We start from the raw sequence: 19,530 nt of genomic DNA on the forward strand, positions 1-19,530 counted from the left end.
CTAATTTCCAGCAAATTGCAATTCATTTCCATTATTTATCTCTTTGACAAGCATTCTTTGGATACATGTTATAAATAGTCTCTGGCTTGTAATAACAGATACAGCTTGTTGAAATGCTGGTCTATTTCTGCTGTGTTTTGTTTTTGTATGCGGCAGAGTCAATTAATAAGAATATCAAAAGAAAACTTTTTACCAGAATTTTTGTTAGTAACAATTCATTTAATCAGGCTTTCAACCCATTTAAAAGGGAGAGAGAAAAAAAAAACAAAAAACAAAGATGGAACTTGGTTATTTGCTTTGCTGCTTCTGCAGTGGGTGGACCTCGAGTCTGGAGGACATGCTGAAGTCTCAAGACTATGTATGTATGTAAGTATGTGGAAGTCCAGCCTTGGTCAAGGATCATGTGACCTCTATCAGGATAATGACCCAGAACATACATCTTGAAGCAGAATGACAGATTTGAACTATTCTTAGATGACTCTTCTGAGCCAACTGGAGTAGTTTGCTCAGGAAGAGTGGGTTACAATATCTGCTGGAAGATGCAGAAGTCTCATTATGGGCTTGAGGGATCTCTAAAAGTTGTGCTACAACATGAAAGATCACACACTTTTTTGCCGTCATTTCTTTTATGGAAACTTCAGTTGAATCAGAAGCAGTCTAATTTGTGTCAAACATGAAACAAATAAGAAATAGATGCAAGTAACAACTCACTTCAAAGTGGTTTTGAGGATTCTTTTTATTTATTCATAGAAAGGTACCAAAAATGTTTCCAACATCTGTATCCATGCACATTTGAAACACTCACAGTAAATCTTAATAATATGCAAATCTGAATTTATTCAGTCACTTTTCACTGTATGTTAGTGTCATAAAGTACAACATCACCTGCAGCTATGATCTTATATGCATCAGGTGAGAAACATGAAATAAACATCTGGCGCAGTATTTTGAAAATTTGTGGGAAAAATACAGTTGGCAAACATGTCAAGCTTGTCACAAAAAAACAAGGAAAAAGCAGTTCCCTTCTTTTCCCTTTCTTGATACAAAACACTTCAGTCAAGGCTCAGAGAAGAGCGATAAAGTTTAAGATATCCTATAACCTAAACTATAAAAAACATGCAAACTCTTTACTCTACTTTGAGCTGGACAGTCCAACACTGTCCAGCTGAAAGGTGATCTCTGAGGCTTAAAGCACAGTGCTAAGGCGAAGGAGTGTAGAGTGAAAACAATGCAGAGGCCTTCAGAAGACACATCTAAGAAATGGAGGTACTATAAACATGAAAAAAAAAAACATTAGTGATGAATGTAAATAAATTAATGAGAGAGTACGAGGAAGCCTGGTGGAGAAAGTCTCATATGGACGTAAAGGGAGAACTTGAGCATTTGGTTCCAGTCAGTACTTCTTTTCCTGCTTTTCAAGTAAGAAGTTAACAAAAGACCAAACTGTAGGAAAGGGGCTACTCCAAAGAGTTAAAAAAAAAAAAACTCAAGTGCATATCGCATGTTTTAGAATTGAACTGTTTTTCTTCTTTTCGATCACAAACCAACACAGTCAGGTGTTGAGTGATAACAGAAAAATAAACTCATCTAAGAGTCACAAGAACAAATGATGTGCTGTTGAGCATGAAATGCATCTCATTCATTCATACAAGACCATAAACACAAAGCCGGGAAAAATATAGCTCATCAGTACAGTAACTCTAACCACATGAAATGGTAGTACAACTCAGTAAAATATATATATTTATACCACGGTTTGTGTGAATACTCGATTCTGATTGGCTGGCAGGTGTAGGTTAAAAGTGATAACCTACACCTAGAAAACAAGTTCGGTCAAATTGCCTGATAACTTTTAATATCATTGTGCTGGATCAACTGCCAGGTGGTAACCACGGCAACAGAGATTCAGAGAAGAGCCGGCTACCGCAGGACGGCGACATGAGTGATTTTGTAATTTCTGTTAATTTATTTGGTGAATTTAATAATTTTGATGACTGGGATGCAGAAGCGGAGAGAAAAGAAAATAGCCAAGCAGAGCTGAGCGGACTAGAATATCTCCCGTTACCAAGGAAACTGAGTTATGGCTTGTTAAAAAACTTTGTAACTTACCAGGTTACAACGGCTGCAGACGAGATTAAATAGTCCGCTCAGCCGCTCAGCTGTGGCTTGTTATAAAACTAATGATTTCAACTGAAAACACATTAAAGCATGAATAACTGATTTAATTTTTTATTTTTTGGTAAGTGACCATGGTATAAGCAGGATAATGCCCTTCGAGGTCTACATTATCAGAAATATATGGACTTCGCGAGGCAAACCGTCCTCCGCTTCGCGTCGGACACCTTGTCCGTGAAAACGTCAAAAGAAAAAACATTTGCCTCTTTTTTCAAATTAGTGCAGCTAGAAAAGATTTCTGTGGGAGTTTGGGTTCGGTGTTTGTCAAATCTAATGCACTGGTGTAATTTAGACTGTATGAAGTAATAGTGGACAGCCATGACACATTTAGATTAAAATAATACTAACACTTGTGTTTTCTAACATAAATACTACTGACAGCATGCTGTAACACAAACAAATTCAGTTGTATTTAGGATGATTGGTGCACACATAGATACTTGTGTGATAGTGCACACAGTTCTGCTATTGCAGGTGTTTTACTTGAACCGGATAGTTTTGGTTTGTAGTGTCAATGTGGGCACTAGACAAAAGATTCACCTGGTTACTGCATACATCTGAGCGATCAGTTGGCCAACGTGAAGCTCAAATTTGTAACCTTGGATGAAAATTTCCCCAAAATTTCCACTGCTTTTCCAGTAACCTCAATAACCCAGTTTAGATTTGTTGTGAACATCCATCTGTATCTGGATCCTAACATGTGATCCATCCGGCTTTGCTTTTATCCTGGAACTGAAGCGTGTTCTCATTGTCTTGATTGTTCTGGCAATTTAATGTGATGGCTTATTTCTCAACAAATGTGCTATGTGTGGATTAGTGGCAGCAGTTCAGATTTTTATACTTTTGCTTCCTTTCTTTCTTGAAGTTGAGTTAAGGCTAGTTTGAATTAGCAGGATGTGGCAAAGTTATTGTAGTATTGTTGAGCTTCAGAATGAGCACTGCGCAGACTGCACTGACACCTGGCTGATCTCAGATCACCTGGGACTTGGATCATCTCCACATATGGCCTAGCTGCTTGGCTCTTCTTTCTGTCTGTGGTCACTCTTTCATTTAGACGAGATGCACCGTATCACCATGTGCGTGTGGGGTGAAAGATGTTGTAGGTCCAAAAAGACTTAAGAAAAGGCAACGAACACATGATTGTAAACCTGTTCCTTACAAATACTCAAGGTTTATCCACAGGCACAATGTGTGGGGCTTTTTTGTTGTTGTTTTTTTTGCTTTTTTTCCTTTCTTTAAAGATGGTACATTTTTGGGAAGCCCTCCCAACTCTGTCTCAGCAGGCCTCCTTGGCTTGACTTGGCATCTTGCACATCAACAGGATCTGCTTCAAGGCCTTCTGGACATCCTCATCCATCTGACCCTGAGGGGACACAGCACAAGTTCAGTTCATTAATCACCTAAAAATAAAATGTGCTTTGTGTACTTTCATTTCATGCAACTCAAGGTGAATATGTGATGTTTAATAGGTACTGCACACTTTTTTTTTTTTTTTTTAACCTTGTCTGCACACATATTATTGATTGATACCATGACGGTAGAAACCAAAAGTGTATATATGTGCATTATTACTATATGTAATATATACATATATATACGCACACATATGCGTACACATACATAAATATACACATACAAACCCAGTGTTTTTTTTTTTGTTTTTTTTGTTTTTTTTTTGTTTTTTGGGGGGGGGAGGGGGTGGGGGGGGGGGGGTGACGACATCCACTGCCAATCCAGGAAGCAGGAACACACGGAGACACACGTCAAGCACTGGAAATCTGCAACAAAAAACCACAAACAAAGCACGAAACCGGCACGGAGCCAACCAAAACACGAACAGCAATCGACCTAAATCTTGAGATCTGATCGCAGTCTGGTCTGCTACCGCTAACTAAGCCCAAAAACTAGAGAGCCAGCATGCAGGTGAACAAGCCAGTGTGTATGTCTATGTGTGTGTGTGTGTATGTATATGATCATGCGTGTGTGTGTGTGTGTGTGTGCATGTGACTAAATGACTAAATGTGTGTATGTGTGTATGTGTGTGTGTGTGTGTGTGTGTGTGTGTGTGTGTGTGTAATAAACCAAACAAAGCTCCACCTGAAGTGTATCTATAGTGGGGGAGGGGGGGGAGCGACCCCGCCACCCGCGAGACCAGAGGCCGACAAGGAAGAGCCCGGAACCCAGGCCACCGGCAAACCCCACAGAGGGGAGAAGCAGGAGGGAGGCAACCCACCGCCTGCGAGGCCCCCCCCCCGCCCGGCGGCGGCCGAGGGGGCCCGCGGGCGGGGCCCCCACGGCGCGGAAAGAAGCAGCCAGGGATCCCGCGGCGGCGGACCGCGACCCAGGCAATCCCCGGCCACCCGGTCCGGGCCGGACACGCGGCCAGGAGGCCCTCACCCTTCAGGCCAACGACCCCCACCCGGCAGGGGGCCAGCCTGCCCGGAGAGACAGAGCCGCCCCGGCCGCCGACGCGGGCAGGCGCACCCGTCCCCCACGAAAGTGGCCCTCCAAGACCAGAGGGGCGCCCCGCCGTAGAGGCAGCGGGGGGGACCGGAGACGGGCCCGGAGAGAGGGAACCCCCCAACAAGGCGACACCCGCGCAGGCCCGACAACGGAGGGCCCCAGACCCAGGCATCCCATTCATTCATCCATTCACCTATCCGATACCTATACTAATAATAATATAATATACTATACATAATAATAATAATAATAATACTAATAATAATAATACTAATAATAATAACCATCTTTGTATAATATAATATTGATAAATTATTAAGTTTTTGATGTCCTGCCAATGGAGGCTCAAATCCTCCATGGCAGGATCCTTCCATACCGCATTCTCACCGACACAGACATACAATCACGCACCGTTTCCCCCTCCCCGGGGGGGTCCAGCACCGCCAGAAGGCACCCCAGGCTGCACGGCGGGCCCCGCCAGGCCCGGGTAACCCGACCCACCCGTCCGAGGCCCAGGCCGGTGAGGGAACGCGGGTGATGTGGGACCCCCTCCCGCCCCTTGTGTTGAGTGCATGTGATTAATGCCATAAAAACAGGGAGGAGGGAGGGCCAAGTATCGATTGACACCGACCCCCCCCCCTCCCGAACTACGTGTCCTTGTCAAGTGTATTTATAAAGTGTTGAATGTGCAGTGTCTAGTTTGCTGTTAAAACCGTGAGGCGGGGAGTGCCGGGCCACGCGGGACAGTGCCCCCCACGACCCGGACCCCCCGCCTTTCGCCTATGTGCGTATGAATCGTGTAGGGGGGGCAAGAGGGGGAGCGGAGGCCGAAGCCAGGAGGCAGGACCAGCAAAGCTGGCCCTGATAAGACACCCGCGTCCCCCCACCGGCCATCCAGTAGACGGGGGCCGGCCCCCCGAGCCGGGCCAGGGCCCCACCGTACCTCCACGGGCGCCCCCGGAGCCGCCGGAGCCCCCCAGACGGAGGGGGAAACGGTCCAACATCCTCCCATTCATACTGACAACATAAGACATAGATACCTGGGAATGGCGCCACCCCGCCGGTACTGCACACTTAAATGTGTTTTTGTATCCGTGATGTAAACCAGTGGTCCCCAACCTTTTCTGAACCGCGGACCGGTTTAATGTCTGACAATATTTTCACGGCCCAATCTAAAGGTGTAGCTGATAAAAACTAAATAAAAAGACATTAAAAACTGTGGTATTTTCGCTATAGTAGTAATAATAATAATAATAAAAAAACATCATTTTTGAAGAAATAAAATGAAATAATGGAAATTGTAAATGACCTATAATATCAGTGTTTCAATAAATGTGTTTTTATCTTTGTTTTCTCATTAACGTTATTTAAAGCCAGGCTTTAATTTTATTGGTATATATTAAGTAGACCGATATTTAGTGCTATTATTTTGAAGGCGTCTCACCGAGACCTCGTAAACATCCGCTTCGGACATTAACGGTAAAAGCTTAACGGCAGTAGAAAGTGTGTCTGAAAGACTAAACAAGTGTCAGGAATGCTAAAGTGGAGCCTAACTGACACAAAAAGCACCTGCTGATGAGGATTTGTACAAATTTTATACCGTATTTATGTCCAGCTTGAGTTTGGTCGCTCATGTATTGTGGTAGCTTTATTGCCAACCGAGCGAGCAGCTGCGTCGGTCTGTATTTAAGTTAAATTTATATGAATGTAGAAAGACTAACTATTTTATTTTATTTTATTCCTTTATAGCTCTTACGGTGTGTTTGCAGTGTATTTACATCCAAGGAATAAAAACATTGTGAACCATCAGTTTGAGAGTCATCCATCATCAGTCGGGGATTCTACAGAAATTATTTTTTAATAAAAAAAAAAAAAAAATTTATTTATTTATTTATTTTTTTCTCTCTGTACGGCCCGGTACCAAATGACCCACGGCCCGGTACCGGGCCGCGGCCCGGGGGTTGGGGACCACTGTAAACCATATGAGCCTTCTGTGTTGGAACAAATACTATTTTTTAAATAAATGACAATTTTAACATGATGTATTTTTCTGATGGCAGTAGAAACACATCTGAACCATTTTCTTCCCCTCAAAGTGCTGATTTGTTCCTGCTCAGAGACTACCTCTGGTCTTGGCTCAAAGATGCTGAGCCAGCAGAGGGAGAAATAAAAATCTAATCGTCCCATTTGCATGATCCTTTAATTGATTTTAAAGCTGTAGTTAAATATAATATATTGATCCAAGAATGGATTTACCTGAACAGCATAGAGGAGATGCATCCTGTAGACTGACACTATTTCATTGTGTTGCTTCTTTGATTCCTAGCAAGGCAACAAAAATTGCATTTAAATGTTATAATCATAGCGTTTCAAAAGGTACAAATATAACCAGATGATTGTTACTTGACATGAATCTTACAGCTATCTGGTGCTGTAACTGCTTGATTTGTTGCTGCAGTGTCTCCAGCTGCTGATTCTGCTGTTGTCTCTTAAGGGGGGAACAGGAGCTGTAAGAGAGCTGCGATAAGCTGTTTAAGGCGTCCTTTAGTTTCCCTACCTCCCGAGACAAGTCATCTATCTGAAAGAGACCAAAAAAATCCAGTTGATGTAACAGTAAACATGAAGGAAAATGTAAAAAATACAAGGGAAAAAATGCTCTGGTTATATTGGATCATTTAGTTCAGATAAAATAATGCCTAAATAAAATGTTGTATTTTAAACCAACAATATTCCATTCACAGCAAGTTCACTGTCAAACGGTTTTCTACCATGGTATTATTTATACAGTAGATACTCAAGTCATAACTGACCCTCTTGTTTTTCTCCCTCTCTGAGGCAACGTGATTCTCTACCAGCTGTTTGAGCTGACACACGGCATCCTGGGACTCGGCCAGTTTGGAGGTCAGCGTCTGGTTCTCCTTCTCTTTCGACATCAGCAGCTCCTGCAGTGCTTCACGCTCTGCGCGATTGTCCCGAGCCTAACAGAGGAAAGGACAAGACATGCGAGTTATAACAGAAGATCATTCAAAAGTGCTTGTAACCCTCTTCTGTAGATATCTTGCACTTGCTATCTTCTCCGTGCTCCCACCTTCTGCCATGCATCAGCCGCCTCCAGAGCCATCTCATCCTGCTTCCTCAATGCCCCCTGGAGAAGCTGCGTCAGATGGTTCACCTCGCCCTCCAGCTGCTCCCGCATGTTGTCATGCTCCAGCCGGGATACTGAGTCAGCTGGACTGATGTTGTTTTCGGTATTCAGCCTTTTTGTGAAAGACAACAACCACAACTGCATGACTGCATCTTTCATCTTTCATGCTTTCAGTTCCAACAGTATTCTCATGAATCCTTCATATTCTAAATGTAGACTTAGAAGTAAGGCTTCTGTGCAGTTTTTTTGTATGATATTGTAATATTCACTAATTAATCATGCATTTATGTGTTATAATGCATTATTGATGCCGTTTTCAAACAAGCAATTAATTGTTCATCTTACTTTAACGTTAGTTTGTTACCTGCTTCTTTCTAAATGTACATTATGAACTGGTACATTTACTGGTAGTTCTTGAACCAAGTCATCTTTTAACCAGCAGTTTCCGCTTTCTTAAACAATCAAAATCATATTTTTTTTAAGCTTATGTTGTCAAAGTTTCCATCCTCACCTGTTCTGAAGATCCTCCACCTGAATGGTCTTTTGGTGTAGCTGCTCTTTCAGGGATTCTAACTCGCCTTCCAGCTCTTTGATGGCGTTTCCCAGGGTTGACATGACCTGAGCGTGGTCGCTGAGGGCCACAGTGCTTTGTGCCTGAGCTTCTGCCTCCTGCTTCAATGTTAAAATCTCTTCTTGTGCAGCCGAGTACTTCAACTGAGCGTCAGCTAGCAGCGCCTGTGTCTCCTCCAGCATGCGCACCTGCTCTGATGAGGGAGACGAAGATGTGCTGCACTCAGCTCGGGCCTCCGACAGCGCTTTCTGAGTAGCGCTCAGCTGACTCTTCGTTTCACTGTAGGAGTGGGAGAGCTCCAGCAAGCGTCGCTGCAGTCCTGCAATGACCTCGTTCAGCTCAGCCTTCATTTCTTCAAAGTCTTTGGCGGCAGCTTCAACAGGCACCGTTCCCCTCAGAGCCTCCTACAGGACAGAATGGAAGGTGCTTTTGGATGAGTGCATGCCATGGAAGACCAATGCAACATGGGATTATTCTGCAGATCATGAACTGGAATTTGAACTGTTCAGATTATGTGGGTTTCAGCTTCACTGTTTAGGTTCAATTATTACGGAATAATCCTTCTCATTTCACCAGCGGGCGGCGCGCACATTTAAAATAGCCTACTCAACGAGCCTGTTGCAGTCTTTACGAATGAAGCCTGATTTATGGTTCCGCGTTAAATCGACGCGTACCCTACGGCGTAGGCTCTGCGTTGGTGGAACGCGGAACCATAAATCAGCCTTGACAGGTGAAGAGAGACGTCGCGGAAGCAGCGTCGGTGAGCCGTCAGATGATGATTCGCTTATCATTATCTGCGGGAATTTTACACATCGTCTCCCAAAGAGTCCGACGGTAGAAATCTAACTTTTCTGTGCAAATTATGTCCAGCTGCGCTGAGAAAACAAGTCTGAACGTCTGCCTCGTCAACTTCAAATTTGAAACGTCATGTGAAGTTAAAGCATCCGTCCAGCGGGAGGAAATATCTGCGAGTCCTTAACAATCAAAAAATTTAAAAAAAAAAAAACAGCCCCAAACGACCCCAGTCCCCCTGCTGCACCTTCAGGGGGTTGATTTCTCAGCAACAGGGAGACACATTGATAATGGACTACATTGTTGGAGATTTACAGCTTCTGAGTAAAGTTGAAAAGTAGGGCTACACGATTAATCGTTAAAAAAAATCGCGATCTCGATTCATGCTTGAACGCAATCTCATTTCCAATTGACGACGATTTAATTTTTTTTTTTTAAAGATGGCTGCATAAAAAAAGGACTAGGTCTATGTTCTAGGTTGTTGTCGTCCTGTCATGGTCAACTATCATGTTGTCATGTTTGTTATATTTTGTTAATGATTGTGGATTACATTTGGAGAAACATCTACCTTTCTCATCACCTGACACATATTGCACATAAATATTGTTAAAATTGTTATTGTTAAAATTATTTAAAGACAAGAGAGATGTTTATTGTTTTTATGTTCAATGTCAGCTATTACAGCAAAAAGCAGCCAGAGGAATAATTTGTTGCCTCAGAACTACAGGATCTGTTACAAGTCCCCTTTCTGAAAGGGTGTTCAACTCAGGGAGGAACAAATATTGTTCAAAATTGTTATTATCGTTTAAATTATTCAAAGGTTTGTGTAAAGAAGACAAGAGATGTTTATTGTTATTATATTTTTGTTCAGCTGTTGCAAAGTTAAAGTAATAAGTGCAATAAATTTTATATTGGAAAAAAATCGTGAGAGAATCGTGATCTCAATTCTAAGCAAAAAAATCGTGATTCTCATTTTGTCCAGAATCGTGCAGCCCTATTGAAAAGCTACTAGGACAAAACATGATTGTTTACAGCAGGGTCTCCAACCCTGGTCCTCGGGACCCTTGTCCTGCATGTTTTAGATGTTTCCTTGCATCATCACACCTGATTCTAATTAATGGCCGTCATCAGCTTGTCATCCAGGTCTGCACAAGTCTGTTAATGACAGTCATTTTTATCAGGGTTCTGAGGGGAAATATCTAAACATGCAGGACAGGGGGTCCTGAGGACCAGGGTTGAAGACCACTGGTATACGGTGAACAGTTTTAGGACAGGGGGGGGTTTCATTCGTACTTCTCATCTAAAAATATTGAAATGAACTGAGTTTGAACTAGTTCAAAATGAAAATGGTGAACTATGAACGTGAACTCTTCATTTTTAAACTATGTGAACTGAACTTTGAACTAGTTCATGAGAAGTATGAACTTGCACAACACTGACACACACACACACACACACACACACACGTTTCCCTTAATTCCCTTAATTCAGCTGTTGTTATGAATATAAACGTAAAAGACAACATTCACATTTTGGCAAAGCTCCACCTTCAGTCAATGAGACACAAACAGAAAAGAAGAATGTAGGTTTTACCTGAAGCATCCTGACTTCCTCTTTTGCCTCCTTGTAGAGCTCTTCAGTCTGTGCAGTCCTCTGTTCCTTCTCCTTCCCCATCTGTCTCTCCTCTTGTGTCTTCTTCAGAGCCTCTTCCAGCTGTCTGATCTGCTGAGATGCTTTATCTTGCTCCGACTCTGACTGGATGAGCTGGGCCTTCAGCTGTCTTACCTCTTGTTCAAATGTGGAAGATGTACATCTCACTGCCTCCTGCTTCTCGGTCAGCTCACCACCTCCTCCTCCTCCTCCTCCACCCATTTGTGCTCTTAGATCCTCTACCTCCTCCATAGCATGGTGGTACCTCTCCTGAGTGTCTGTCAGCTTCGCCTGCAGCTCGGCTAAACTCTCCATCAACTCCTCCTCTCTTCCTTTCTCTCGTACGCCTCCATCCTCCTCTCTTTCTCCGCCTCGCTCGGGTCTCACCTGAGCCTGAAGTGCGCGGTTTTCGTTCCTAGTTTCAACTAGTTTTATCTGAACGCTCTCTAGTGCCTGTCTCAAAAGTATGATCTCCTCCTGGCTCCCACCTTCACTCCCCTCATCCGCCAGTTTAACAGAACATACTCCTGGGTGCTCTCTCCCTTCAACATGGGTGGTGGATGAAACTTGTGGTGGTGTATAAAAATCATCTTGGGTGGAGTGGAAGGAAGAGTTAGAATTCATGCTGTTTGGACGACTGTTCTCCTTCATCTCCTCATTTCCTTGGATGGATGGATGTTTCTGCTCGTTGAGTTTGGAAGGAATGAAAAGATTAGGAATAAGCTTTAAACTATTAAAACCAAACAATGATTGGTATTTTTCATATTGAAGTAAACAGAGTAACCTTACATCCTAGTTTCGTCTGATTTCAATACACTCTCAAGTCAAACAAACAAAAAAAAACAATATATTTGCATTTTGCATGTTTGGATTACGCAGGGCTTCTTCACAATATCTGTTCCTTTTTTAACTCTAGACTACTAATTTACTGTTCACAAAAGTGAAACAAAGGAAAATTGTATCCAATGTGGAACCACATTAGAAGATAATTTCTTCCTTAGTTATAAAAGAACCACGGTGGCTTCTGGGAATGATATTCTGCCGTAGTTTTACTTCCTTACTGCTATTATTTCAAGTACTTCAGATCATTTGTTTACACTTTACCTCTTGAGCATGACTGAATGGGTTACATACCTTGAGTTTGTTTGAAAGTTGCTGATTTTCCGAGGTAAGAGCAGTAATCCTGGCTTGCAGAGCTGAAACAAGAGCTGCAGATGCTGTTTGTTCTACCTGCAAACACGCATACATTCACATGCCACAGGGAGACATAAAGACAGCGTTAAGGTCCACAAGCTACCTGTGAAGAAAACAACACGAGTCATGACACGTTGCAAGCTTGAGACCTCCTTTAAGAATGCTGCTGCTGAAAAAGTTTGGCAATTGCCTGGTTTAAGAGTGTAAAACTAAACTTTGGAGTGAAGTGCTTATTTACAAAATCAGTCAAATTCAGAAGGGATTTTTTAAACAATACATCAAAGATAAGGAGTTTGAAATTACATCCACCACGCTTCATTTTTATCATACAGAAGTCAAGACTGTCACATTTTTCTGAGTATTATATGATCATATAATACTGTCATATAAGACACATGTCTATCAATAAACACCAACCAAAGAACCAAATGTATGTGTGATATTTTACATAATGCATTATGGCATTACTGTATGTAGTACTAGTATGATGTCATTGCTTTTGTAAAAGTCTTTTGGTTTTGTCAGCACACCTGGTTTTAAATGTGCTCATAAATTAAATCAGCAGGCCGGCAGAGTGCTTGTTAGTCATTAGTCACCTTTGTATCCAGCTCAGGACCAGTCACCGTCTCCACAGTCTGCCTCAGGTCTTCGATTGTCTCCAGCAACATGCTTCTCTCCTCATGGAGCTTCTCCACCTCCTCTCTCATTGCTGATTCTCTGATATCATCCTCCTTTCAAATTAGGGGAGGGGAAAGAAGTAGTGGGTGGTGGGAAATAGGAAACACAGAAAGAGGGGGAAGCTTGTGGACACTGATGACAAAAACTGGGATTTTACTGGAAAAAAAGGCATTTTACCACAAACTTAAATGGAAAAAGGATCATGGATTATTACCTTGTAGTTGAATCTCATGGAAGTGTCACTTTTGTTGGATGCTGGAGTGCTCATGACTGAGGGGGAAGAGGGTCCAGAACTCTAAAAAAATGATTAAATTAGTCAATTTTAGATAAACTCTGTTTTGTTCAATGCTTATCACTCAAAATGTATCCTGAAGTAGGGCTGGGCGATTTTGGACAAAAATAAAATCACGATTTTTTTTCTCTGAAAACACGATTTTCGATTTCGATTTTTTTTGGTAAAACTTCAAAAGACAATGGAATAAATTGTTTCAAATATTTTATCTTTATTTTTAAAGAAAAATAGCAAACAAATTTCCCTATTGGGAATGAAGTGCAATTGAAAGATACTGTAAATCCTCCTTGAGTTTAGTAAAGTAACAACATTTACAATTTTCTTGACCAAACAAAGATGATTAGAGGAGCTCTGTCTGTAATGCAGCCAGCTGGAAAAAAGGAAAATCGATTTTCCGATTTTGCTTTTTTTAACATCGATTGTGATTAATAAATCCGATTTAGATTTAAAATCGATTAATCGCACAGCCCTATCCTGAAGGATACATTTTGTTTTGAGAATTAAGAATAGTTTACCGGAAATGCTCAAAAATAGTTAATTATCTCCTAATTTAAAAAGAATTAACAACAGAACCAAAAAAAACTTCTTCATAACTACAAATTGATTCCTGGTTAGAAAACACCTACATAATTTACTTGAGATAAAAAAAACTCAAGAGTATACCCATAAAGGTCAAACTACTCATTATCCTGCAGACATGCACTTAAAATAGTGTGGCACAGGGAGACATGCATTTACCTGCAGTGGGCTAATAGGAGGTGGAGGTGCTTTTCGTTTTTTGGGAGTTGTGATCCGCTCATCACTTAGCCTAGCTAATTGATCATGCTGAGGAGGCAGCAAAAGAGGCAGGGGGGGAAGGCAAGAGAGAAAGAAAAGTGGGATTCAGTGCTGGTTAGTAAAAGGATAGTCAATCAATTGGTGCTACTGTAGGTTTTGCTTTTCAAAAAGTATAACTAAAGAGTCTAGAGGCTTTAATTCACCATGTTTCATTATTTTCCAAGAAAAAAAAAATCTAAGGAAAGGATGAAAATAAGAATTTCCCAGATCATTTGGACACTGAAGGAATAGAACTGCTTCTTGTTCACATAAGCAAACTCTGATCGGTACTCTGCTCTAATGAGTTCATTTGATACATGCTCATCGTTACAGATGAATCCTGGCCCGCTTCCCAAGAGTGTGGAGAAATTATCCAAATCAGGGATGTCTGGGAAACATGACCAGTCAGCCAGCTCCCTCTGGAAAGTCCCCTCTATCACCCTGAGAGCGTAGTAGCGACTGTTAGGGCACCATTACTTGCTCTGTCTCTTTCCAAAACCTGGCCCAGAGTTCAAAGAAAATAGCTCTTGGTAATCTGAACCAGCTCATAAACCAATCACCATCTTGGGCCAATAAATCTTGCTGTTAAGTTTGACTTATGCCTCATACATTTTTTATTGTAAATGTATCACTTTAGATGTAAACATTTTTATTTATTGCAAAAAGCCCCCCACCCCCACCCTTTGAATATTACCCCCTTCCACTGGTTCCATAGGTTTTATTTTCCACTCACTATAGCCCTCCTACACACGCACAGTATATATTATTTATTTAAGCAGCTTTAATCCTTGATTGCAAGGACGTATTGAACAGGAGATGAATGTCTTACCTGAGGACTTTTAGGAGACTTGGCATCTGTCATAAGAAATGTCAGAAAATGAGGAACTTATTAAAAACTGAGGCAGAGAAGCAGGCTTTGGAAATAATTTCAAGACGCTATCTAAATTTACTATTTCTAAGGTGAGTACAATTCAGAGTAACACATAAAGCAAAACATCTTAATAAAATAATAACAAATTAATTTAAAATAAACAAACAACAGTAACAAGAGTTGCACTACAGATGGCAGTGTTGACCAGAAACCAGAGCAGCACCAAGTTCTCTGCCATATGATGTCAAAGTTTGGGCCAGAATTACCAACACTGCAAAAAGAATCTTCTCGTTGGCATTAACTATCAAGGCATATAGTAAATTGCCGCCTACACATCATGAACTTATGAGGGTTTCTCTTTCAGAAAACAGACCGGAAGATGAGGATTATTTAAATTAATCCAAATAAACTAATCTTTCAATGTTTTGCACTTGCCATGCACTTTCATTTGCATCAGAAAATAGTACAGGCCAACAATAAATCTTAAATTCATCACTTAACAAGGCTTCATACATTTATGTGGAATGTCGGAAAGGAAAGAAATATCAGAACATATTGATTGCCAAACTCTCTTATTCTTAGATCACACATAGATCTATAGACCTGGAATCTTCAAGTAGGATTCAAACACAAGTAATGTCTGATCTTGAGGTGAAGGAAAGAAAAAAACAAAGTGTGAAGTTGTATCACACTCATGAAGAAGTTTACTTACCCATGTAAAAACCAATAAAGAGAATTTTACTTTTTGAAAAGTGCAACTAATCTGCAACTAAAACAAACAAAACATTAAAAAAAAACAAAGAAACAGGACTGGTAACTATGTTTGTTTTCATATTAAACAGGCTGTGTATGCAGAGGTGGACAGAGTACTCGACGCCAGTACTTGAGTAAGAGTACAAATACTACTGGTCAAAATTTACTCCATTACAAGTAAAAGTAGCTCAGTCAAAATATTACGAGTAAGAGTAGAAAAGTACTTGCTTTTAAAGGTACTTAAGTATTCAAAAGTAAATGCTTTTAAATTTACTTTAAGTAAAAGTAAGAGTAAGAGTAAATTTCTTATTTTCCACATCAGTAAATTACTATATTTTTTCTAAATTAATTTAAGGATCTTTTAACTCTTGTTTCTGAGAATTTGATGCTGAGTTGTTGAAAGCAGAGAGGTAGTTCTGCTTCGGCAGACACAATAAACATTTGAAAATAAATGTCTGTGGTTTGTCTGTGCCCTCGTTTTTTACTCGGTCGAACTCAAACATTGAGTTAAGATACGGCCAAGGATTTTATGAAAGTCCCTGCTCCGAGTCCGGCTCATTATCAGACTCAGACGACTCAGCGGATTGTCTTTCTTCTCCTGACGCAGGCGTATTGTTGCAGCTATGTCTTGACTTGTTGCGGCTCTGTCTTGACAAACGCAGGCTACTTTGGCGGTATCGTTTTGAGGAGGCTTGACGTATTTCTGCTTTACGTACATCCCAGTGGAGAGCGTGCACTGTGATAGGTCTCCTCCTTTGACAAAAACAGCTTGTGTCCAATAGGATTTTAGGGAAGAAGAAAAAAGAGCAGACCTGAAAGTAACAAGTACTTTTCAGCCTGCCTAGAAATTTACTCGAGTAAAAGTAAAAATATTTGTCTTGGAAATGTATTCAAGTAAGAGTAATAAGTACCAAAGAAATCTAATACTCAAGTACAAATCCTCTGGATATGTACTTAAGTACAGTACTCAAGTAAATTTACTCCGTTACTGTCCACCAGTGTGTGTATGTTTCTATGGCTCCGTTTGTGTGGCTTCTGGATGATTGCTCAGGTCATTATTGAATGAGCTGGTTGCTAATTTGCTGAGACTATATCAAATCTGCACCATATAGTGGATCAGTTATTGAACTTTCCATCAGTGACTAACAAAGCATATCAGTCTAGGCTAGGCAGACAAACATTGAAAGCAATTGTACAAAACAGAAGGAGGCAAAAAGGGGACTTTTACCTTTCTCTCTATGAGGTGTGTACATCAATCTGTTAAGAGCAGTCGTGATGGCCGTTTTGGCTTCAGAGTTGGCCAACAGCTTGGAGTAGTGTAAGGCATCATGACCTTCAGAGTCTACAGCCGACAGGTCTGCTCCTCGCTGAACCAAAACCTCAACCACAGACACCGCACTGGACTCGGTAGCAACCATCAAGGCTGTCCTAGGAGATCCAAGAACCCAGGTGTGCATGTGTTAAAGTGCATACTTCTCAGAAACTATCTGAAGAGGTTGTCTCTCCCAGAGTACTTGTTGACTGTGTTTTTACCTGCCAGTGTTGTCAGAAGTGTTGATTTCAGCACCACAGTCCAGCAAAGCGCTGCATACCTCTGGATGATTGTGTTTGGCTGACAACAGCAAGGAAGTGACACCATCCTTTAAAAAATAGACAAAACAAAAACTTTCAATATGACTAATGGAATTCAAAAGGAACATACATGTACCTATATACACACTAAATATAAATGATCACACAAGGCATCAGGATGTCTTCATATCTGTGTGGTGAGAGAAATCACAGGGCAGTGTAAAGAAGAAGTGAATGTGTCCTGTTGTAAATTAACGTACTAGCTCATACAGAGGCGGGGTTCTGCCTTCTACACCTATACCTACATCACTTATTTTAATACGAGGTACTATTGGGAAGAAAAATAAATGAGCTCAATAAAAATATTTGTCTGTTTAAGGACATTTAAACAGATAAAACAGTGATTAGTAAATCTGATATGCTCAAATGACTCAGTCTTTTATAAGATTCATTAAAGTAATGCAAAGGAACCTTTGCAAATTTGTATTCAGTGAGTCTCCCTATAGGTGTGGAAGCTAAGTCCACGTCATGACACTGTCCGAGATTTCCTCTTACTTGGTCTCTTCTTTGGTCACTTGCACAGTTTCTCTTCTGTCATTCATTTATTGAGTCTCTATGTCGCCTCTGTCACTATTTTGACTTGAAATCTGCGAGCCAGTTTCACTTTTGTTGCTGTTAGACTTTGTGCCATAAAGCAAAGTCCAAAGTCACCTTGGACACTTGATGCCAATAGTAGGGAATGGGAGACTGTGTGCGCTAGATGGCACCGTATATCACAAACAAAAGTTCATTACAAAACCTTTGGAGTAACAATCTTATTATTTGAAAGAAAACCCTTTACTGTAAGAATTACTGCCCAAAAGTGGTGTTGATTTCTCGCAACTGCCAATTTACCTAGGAAACTAGAGCAAACCATTTCATAATAAAAAATGTCTCTAAGAGACCCAAAATTCCTTCAGCACATTAACAGAAGTTTTGCTTCAAAAGTGCTACAATTGGCTATAATTAGCAAAAGATTGCTTAAATTTGAATTGGACACAAGGCAAGTCAGCAAAAAAATTCAAAAAGGCTATTTGAGGCCACCAAGTTCAAACAGAATAATGACTTTCTAGCAAACTTGTCAAGTAAAGACTCAAAAACAAGAAGTAAATGTTTATGTAGCAAACGTTCATCCATAAAATGAGAAGTTAAAAGGGATTTGAAGCAGCAGGACATGTATGAAAACAACTGAAGTATGGATTATAAGTCAAAAACTTCACTGTCTAATGTAAAATAAGCCACTTTTTCCACAGAAAAACAATAATAGAAAACATAAAAAAAGAAATCTATAAATGCTTTTTTTTTTCTTCAGTAAAAGGGATTGAAAAATCTTCCTTTTTTACATGTTTTAAACAAATGTCATTATAGTGTTCAGTTATAGACACTGTTTTTTTAAAGGATTAAATTCTTTCCGTCCAAATTTGCAAAACGAGCCAAAACTTTCAACAATACTTAGATATATTTACTCTTTGATATCACTGTATACAAGCAAGGGAAAATCCCCAAATGGTTTAATTGCATCTCTAAATGAGAGGGTTGGAGTGGAGTTTATTACACAGTTGTCAAAGTTGACCAAGCACAGCAGTATTTCATGAAACGGAGCACATTTTCCCCCAGAGTTGGCAGAGTAAGACCCCAACCTTGACACTTAACCTAAACATAGACCTCTGTTACCCAAGACTAATCTAAACACTTGATTGGCCAAGACTGCTGGCAATGGTTACAGACTCGAAGGAGTGGCTGCAAGGAAGCTCAGCTCAGGTCAAGAATGTGGACTGACTAACTTAAGACAAAGTTATGAAATGGTCATAAAGCAAATGTGCATGGATCGTAAACAAGGTGTCAGGGGGGAATGGAAAAAGAAATCCTAGATGGAGAAAAAAGGAAAACTAAACAAAACAAAACAAGGAAACTGGAAATTGTGTCTGAATAGTTGTGTGTTTTATATTACATGGCTGCTGCTGTTTCCACAGACCAAAGACAGCAAAACTATGCTCTGGGTTCTTCTGAGCTCTGTTAAAGACTTTAACAGCCGGGTTGCTCTGCCCAGCAATGTGTTTCTGCTGCTCTGGAATCTACAAGGCAACAAATGCTTTTGTCCTTTTCTGGGCAATAGCTTAAATGGGTTTGTGTGTGGGTGTACAGATGTATTACCGGTACTAGAGTCACATGTGTAGTTTCAGTTATGTTCAAAACCTGTGGTTGTCTTGTCAACACACACAGCCCCAGTTTAAAGCTTAAAGAGGACATAAAAAACATCACTTTCCAATACTTTGCTGCTGAAGTGACAAAATAAAAAACTAACATAGCACAACACGGTCACTTTGTGTTGAGCCGCCCAGGTGTGACAACATGACATTCTGTGCGCTGTTGTAAGTGCTGCAAAGTGTTATTGCAAGTTCAGACAAGAATGATCCAGCTTTCCCATGTTTATCTCCACCCACCAATTCAAACTATCCCATATTCATGCGGCACTGTTGAGTGCTGAGTGGCATCCCTGTAGTGGTAGTCTGCTGCAG

General features: G+C 40.8%; 1 protein-coding gene across 3 annotated transcripts in view; it reads right to left on the reverse strand.

Moving 5' to 3' along the window:
- Positions 1–2,133: 2,133 nt before the first annotated feature.
- The window catches only part of rai14 (retinoic acid induced 14), a 54,548-nt gene continuing 37,151 nt past the window's right edge, over positions 2,134–19,530 (reverse strand). For 2 of the 3 annotated variants that reach the window (XM_061734278.1, XM_061734277.1), the window contains exons 8-21: positions 16,934–17,040; positions 16,629–16,828; positions 14,606–14,631; positions 13,699–13,785; positions 12,883–12,963; positions 12,587–12,721; positions 11,931–12,026; positions 10,740–11,477; positions 8,295–8,758; positions 7,727–7,895; positions 7,449–7,616; positions 7,058–7,216; positions 6,895–6,960; positions 2,135–3,538 (exon numbers count right to left, since the gene is read on the reverse strand). In XM_061734278.1, coding sequence (XP_061590262.1) covers positions 3,452–3,538; positions 6,895–6,960; positions 7,058–7,216; positions 7,449–7,616; positions 7,727–7,895; positions 8,295–8,758; positions 10,740–11,477; positions 11,931–12,026; positions 12,587–12,721; positions 12,883–12,963; positions 13,699–13,785; positions 14,606–14,631; positions 16,629–16,828; positions 16,934–17,040 — 2,583 coding nt within the window. In that variant the 3' untranslated portion in view covers positions 2,135–3,451. Of the gene's footprint in view, positions 3,539–6,894; positions 6,961–7,057; positions 7,217–7,448; positions 7,617–7,726; positions 7,896–8,294; positions 8,759–10,739; positions 11,478–11,930; positions 12,027–12,586; positions 12,722–12,882; positions 12,964–13,698; positions 13,786–14,605; positions 14,632–16,628; positions 16,829–16,933; positions 17,041–19,530 lie in introns of all 3 variants that reach the window. The other variant, XM_061734279.1, reaches the window with a different exon arrangement.

The sequence above is a fragment of the Cololabis saira genome, chromosome 11 (genome assembly GCF_033807715.1).
Source record: "Cololabis saira isolate AMF1-May2022 chromosome 11, fColSai1.1, whole genome shotgun sequence".
NCBI classification, from domain to species: Eukaryota; Metazoa; Chordata; class Actinopteri; order Beloniformes; family Belonidae; genus Cololabis; species Cololabis saira.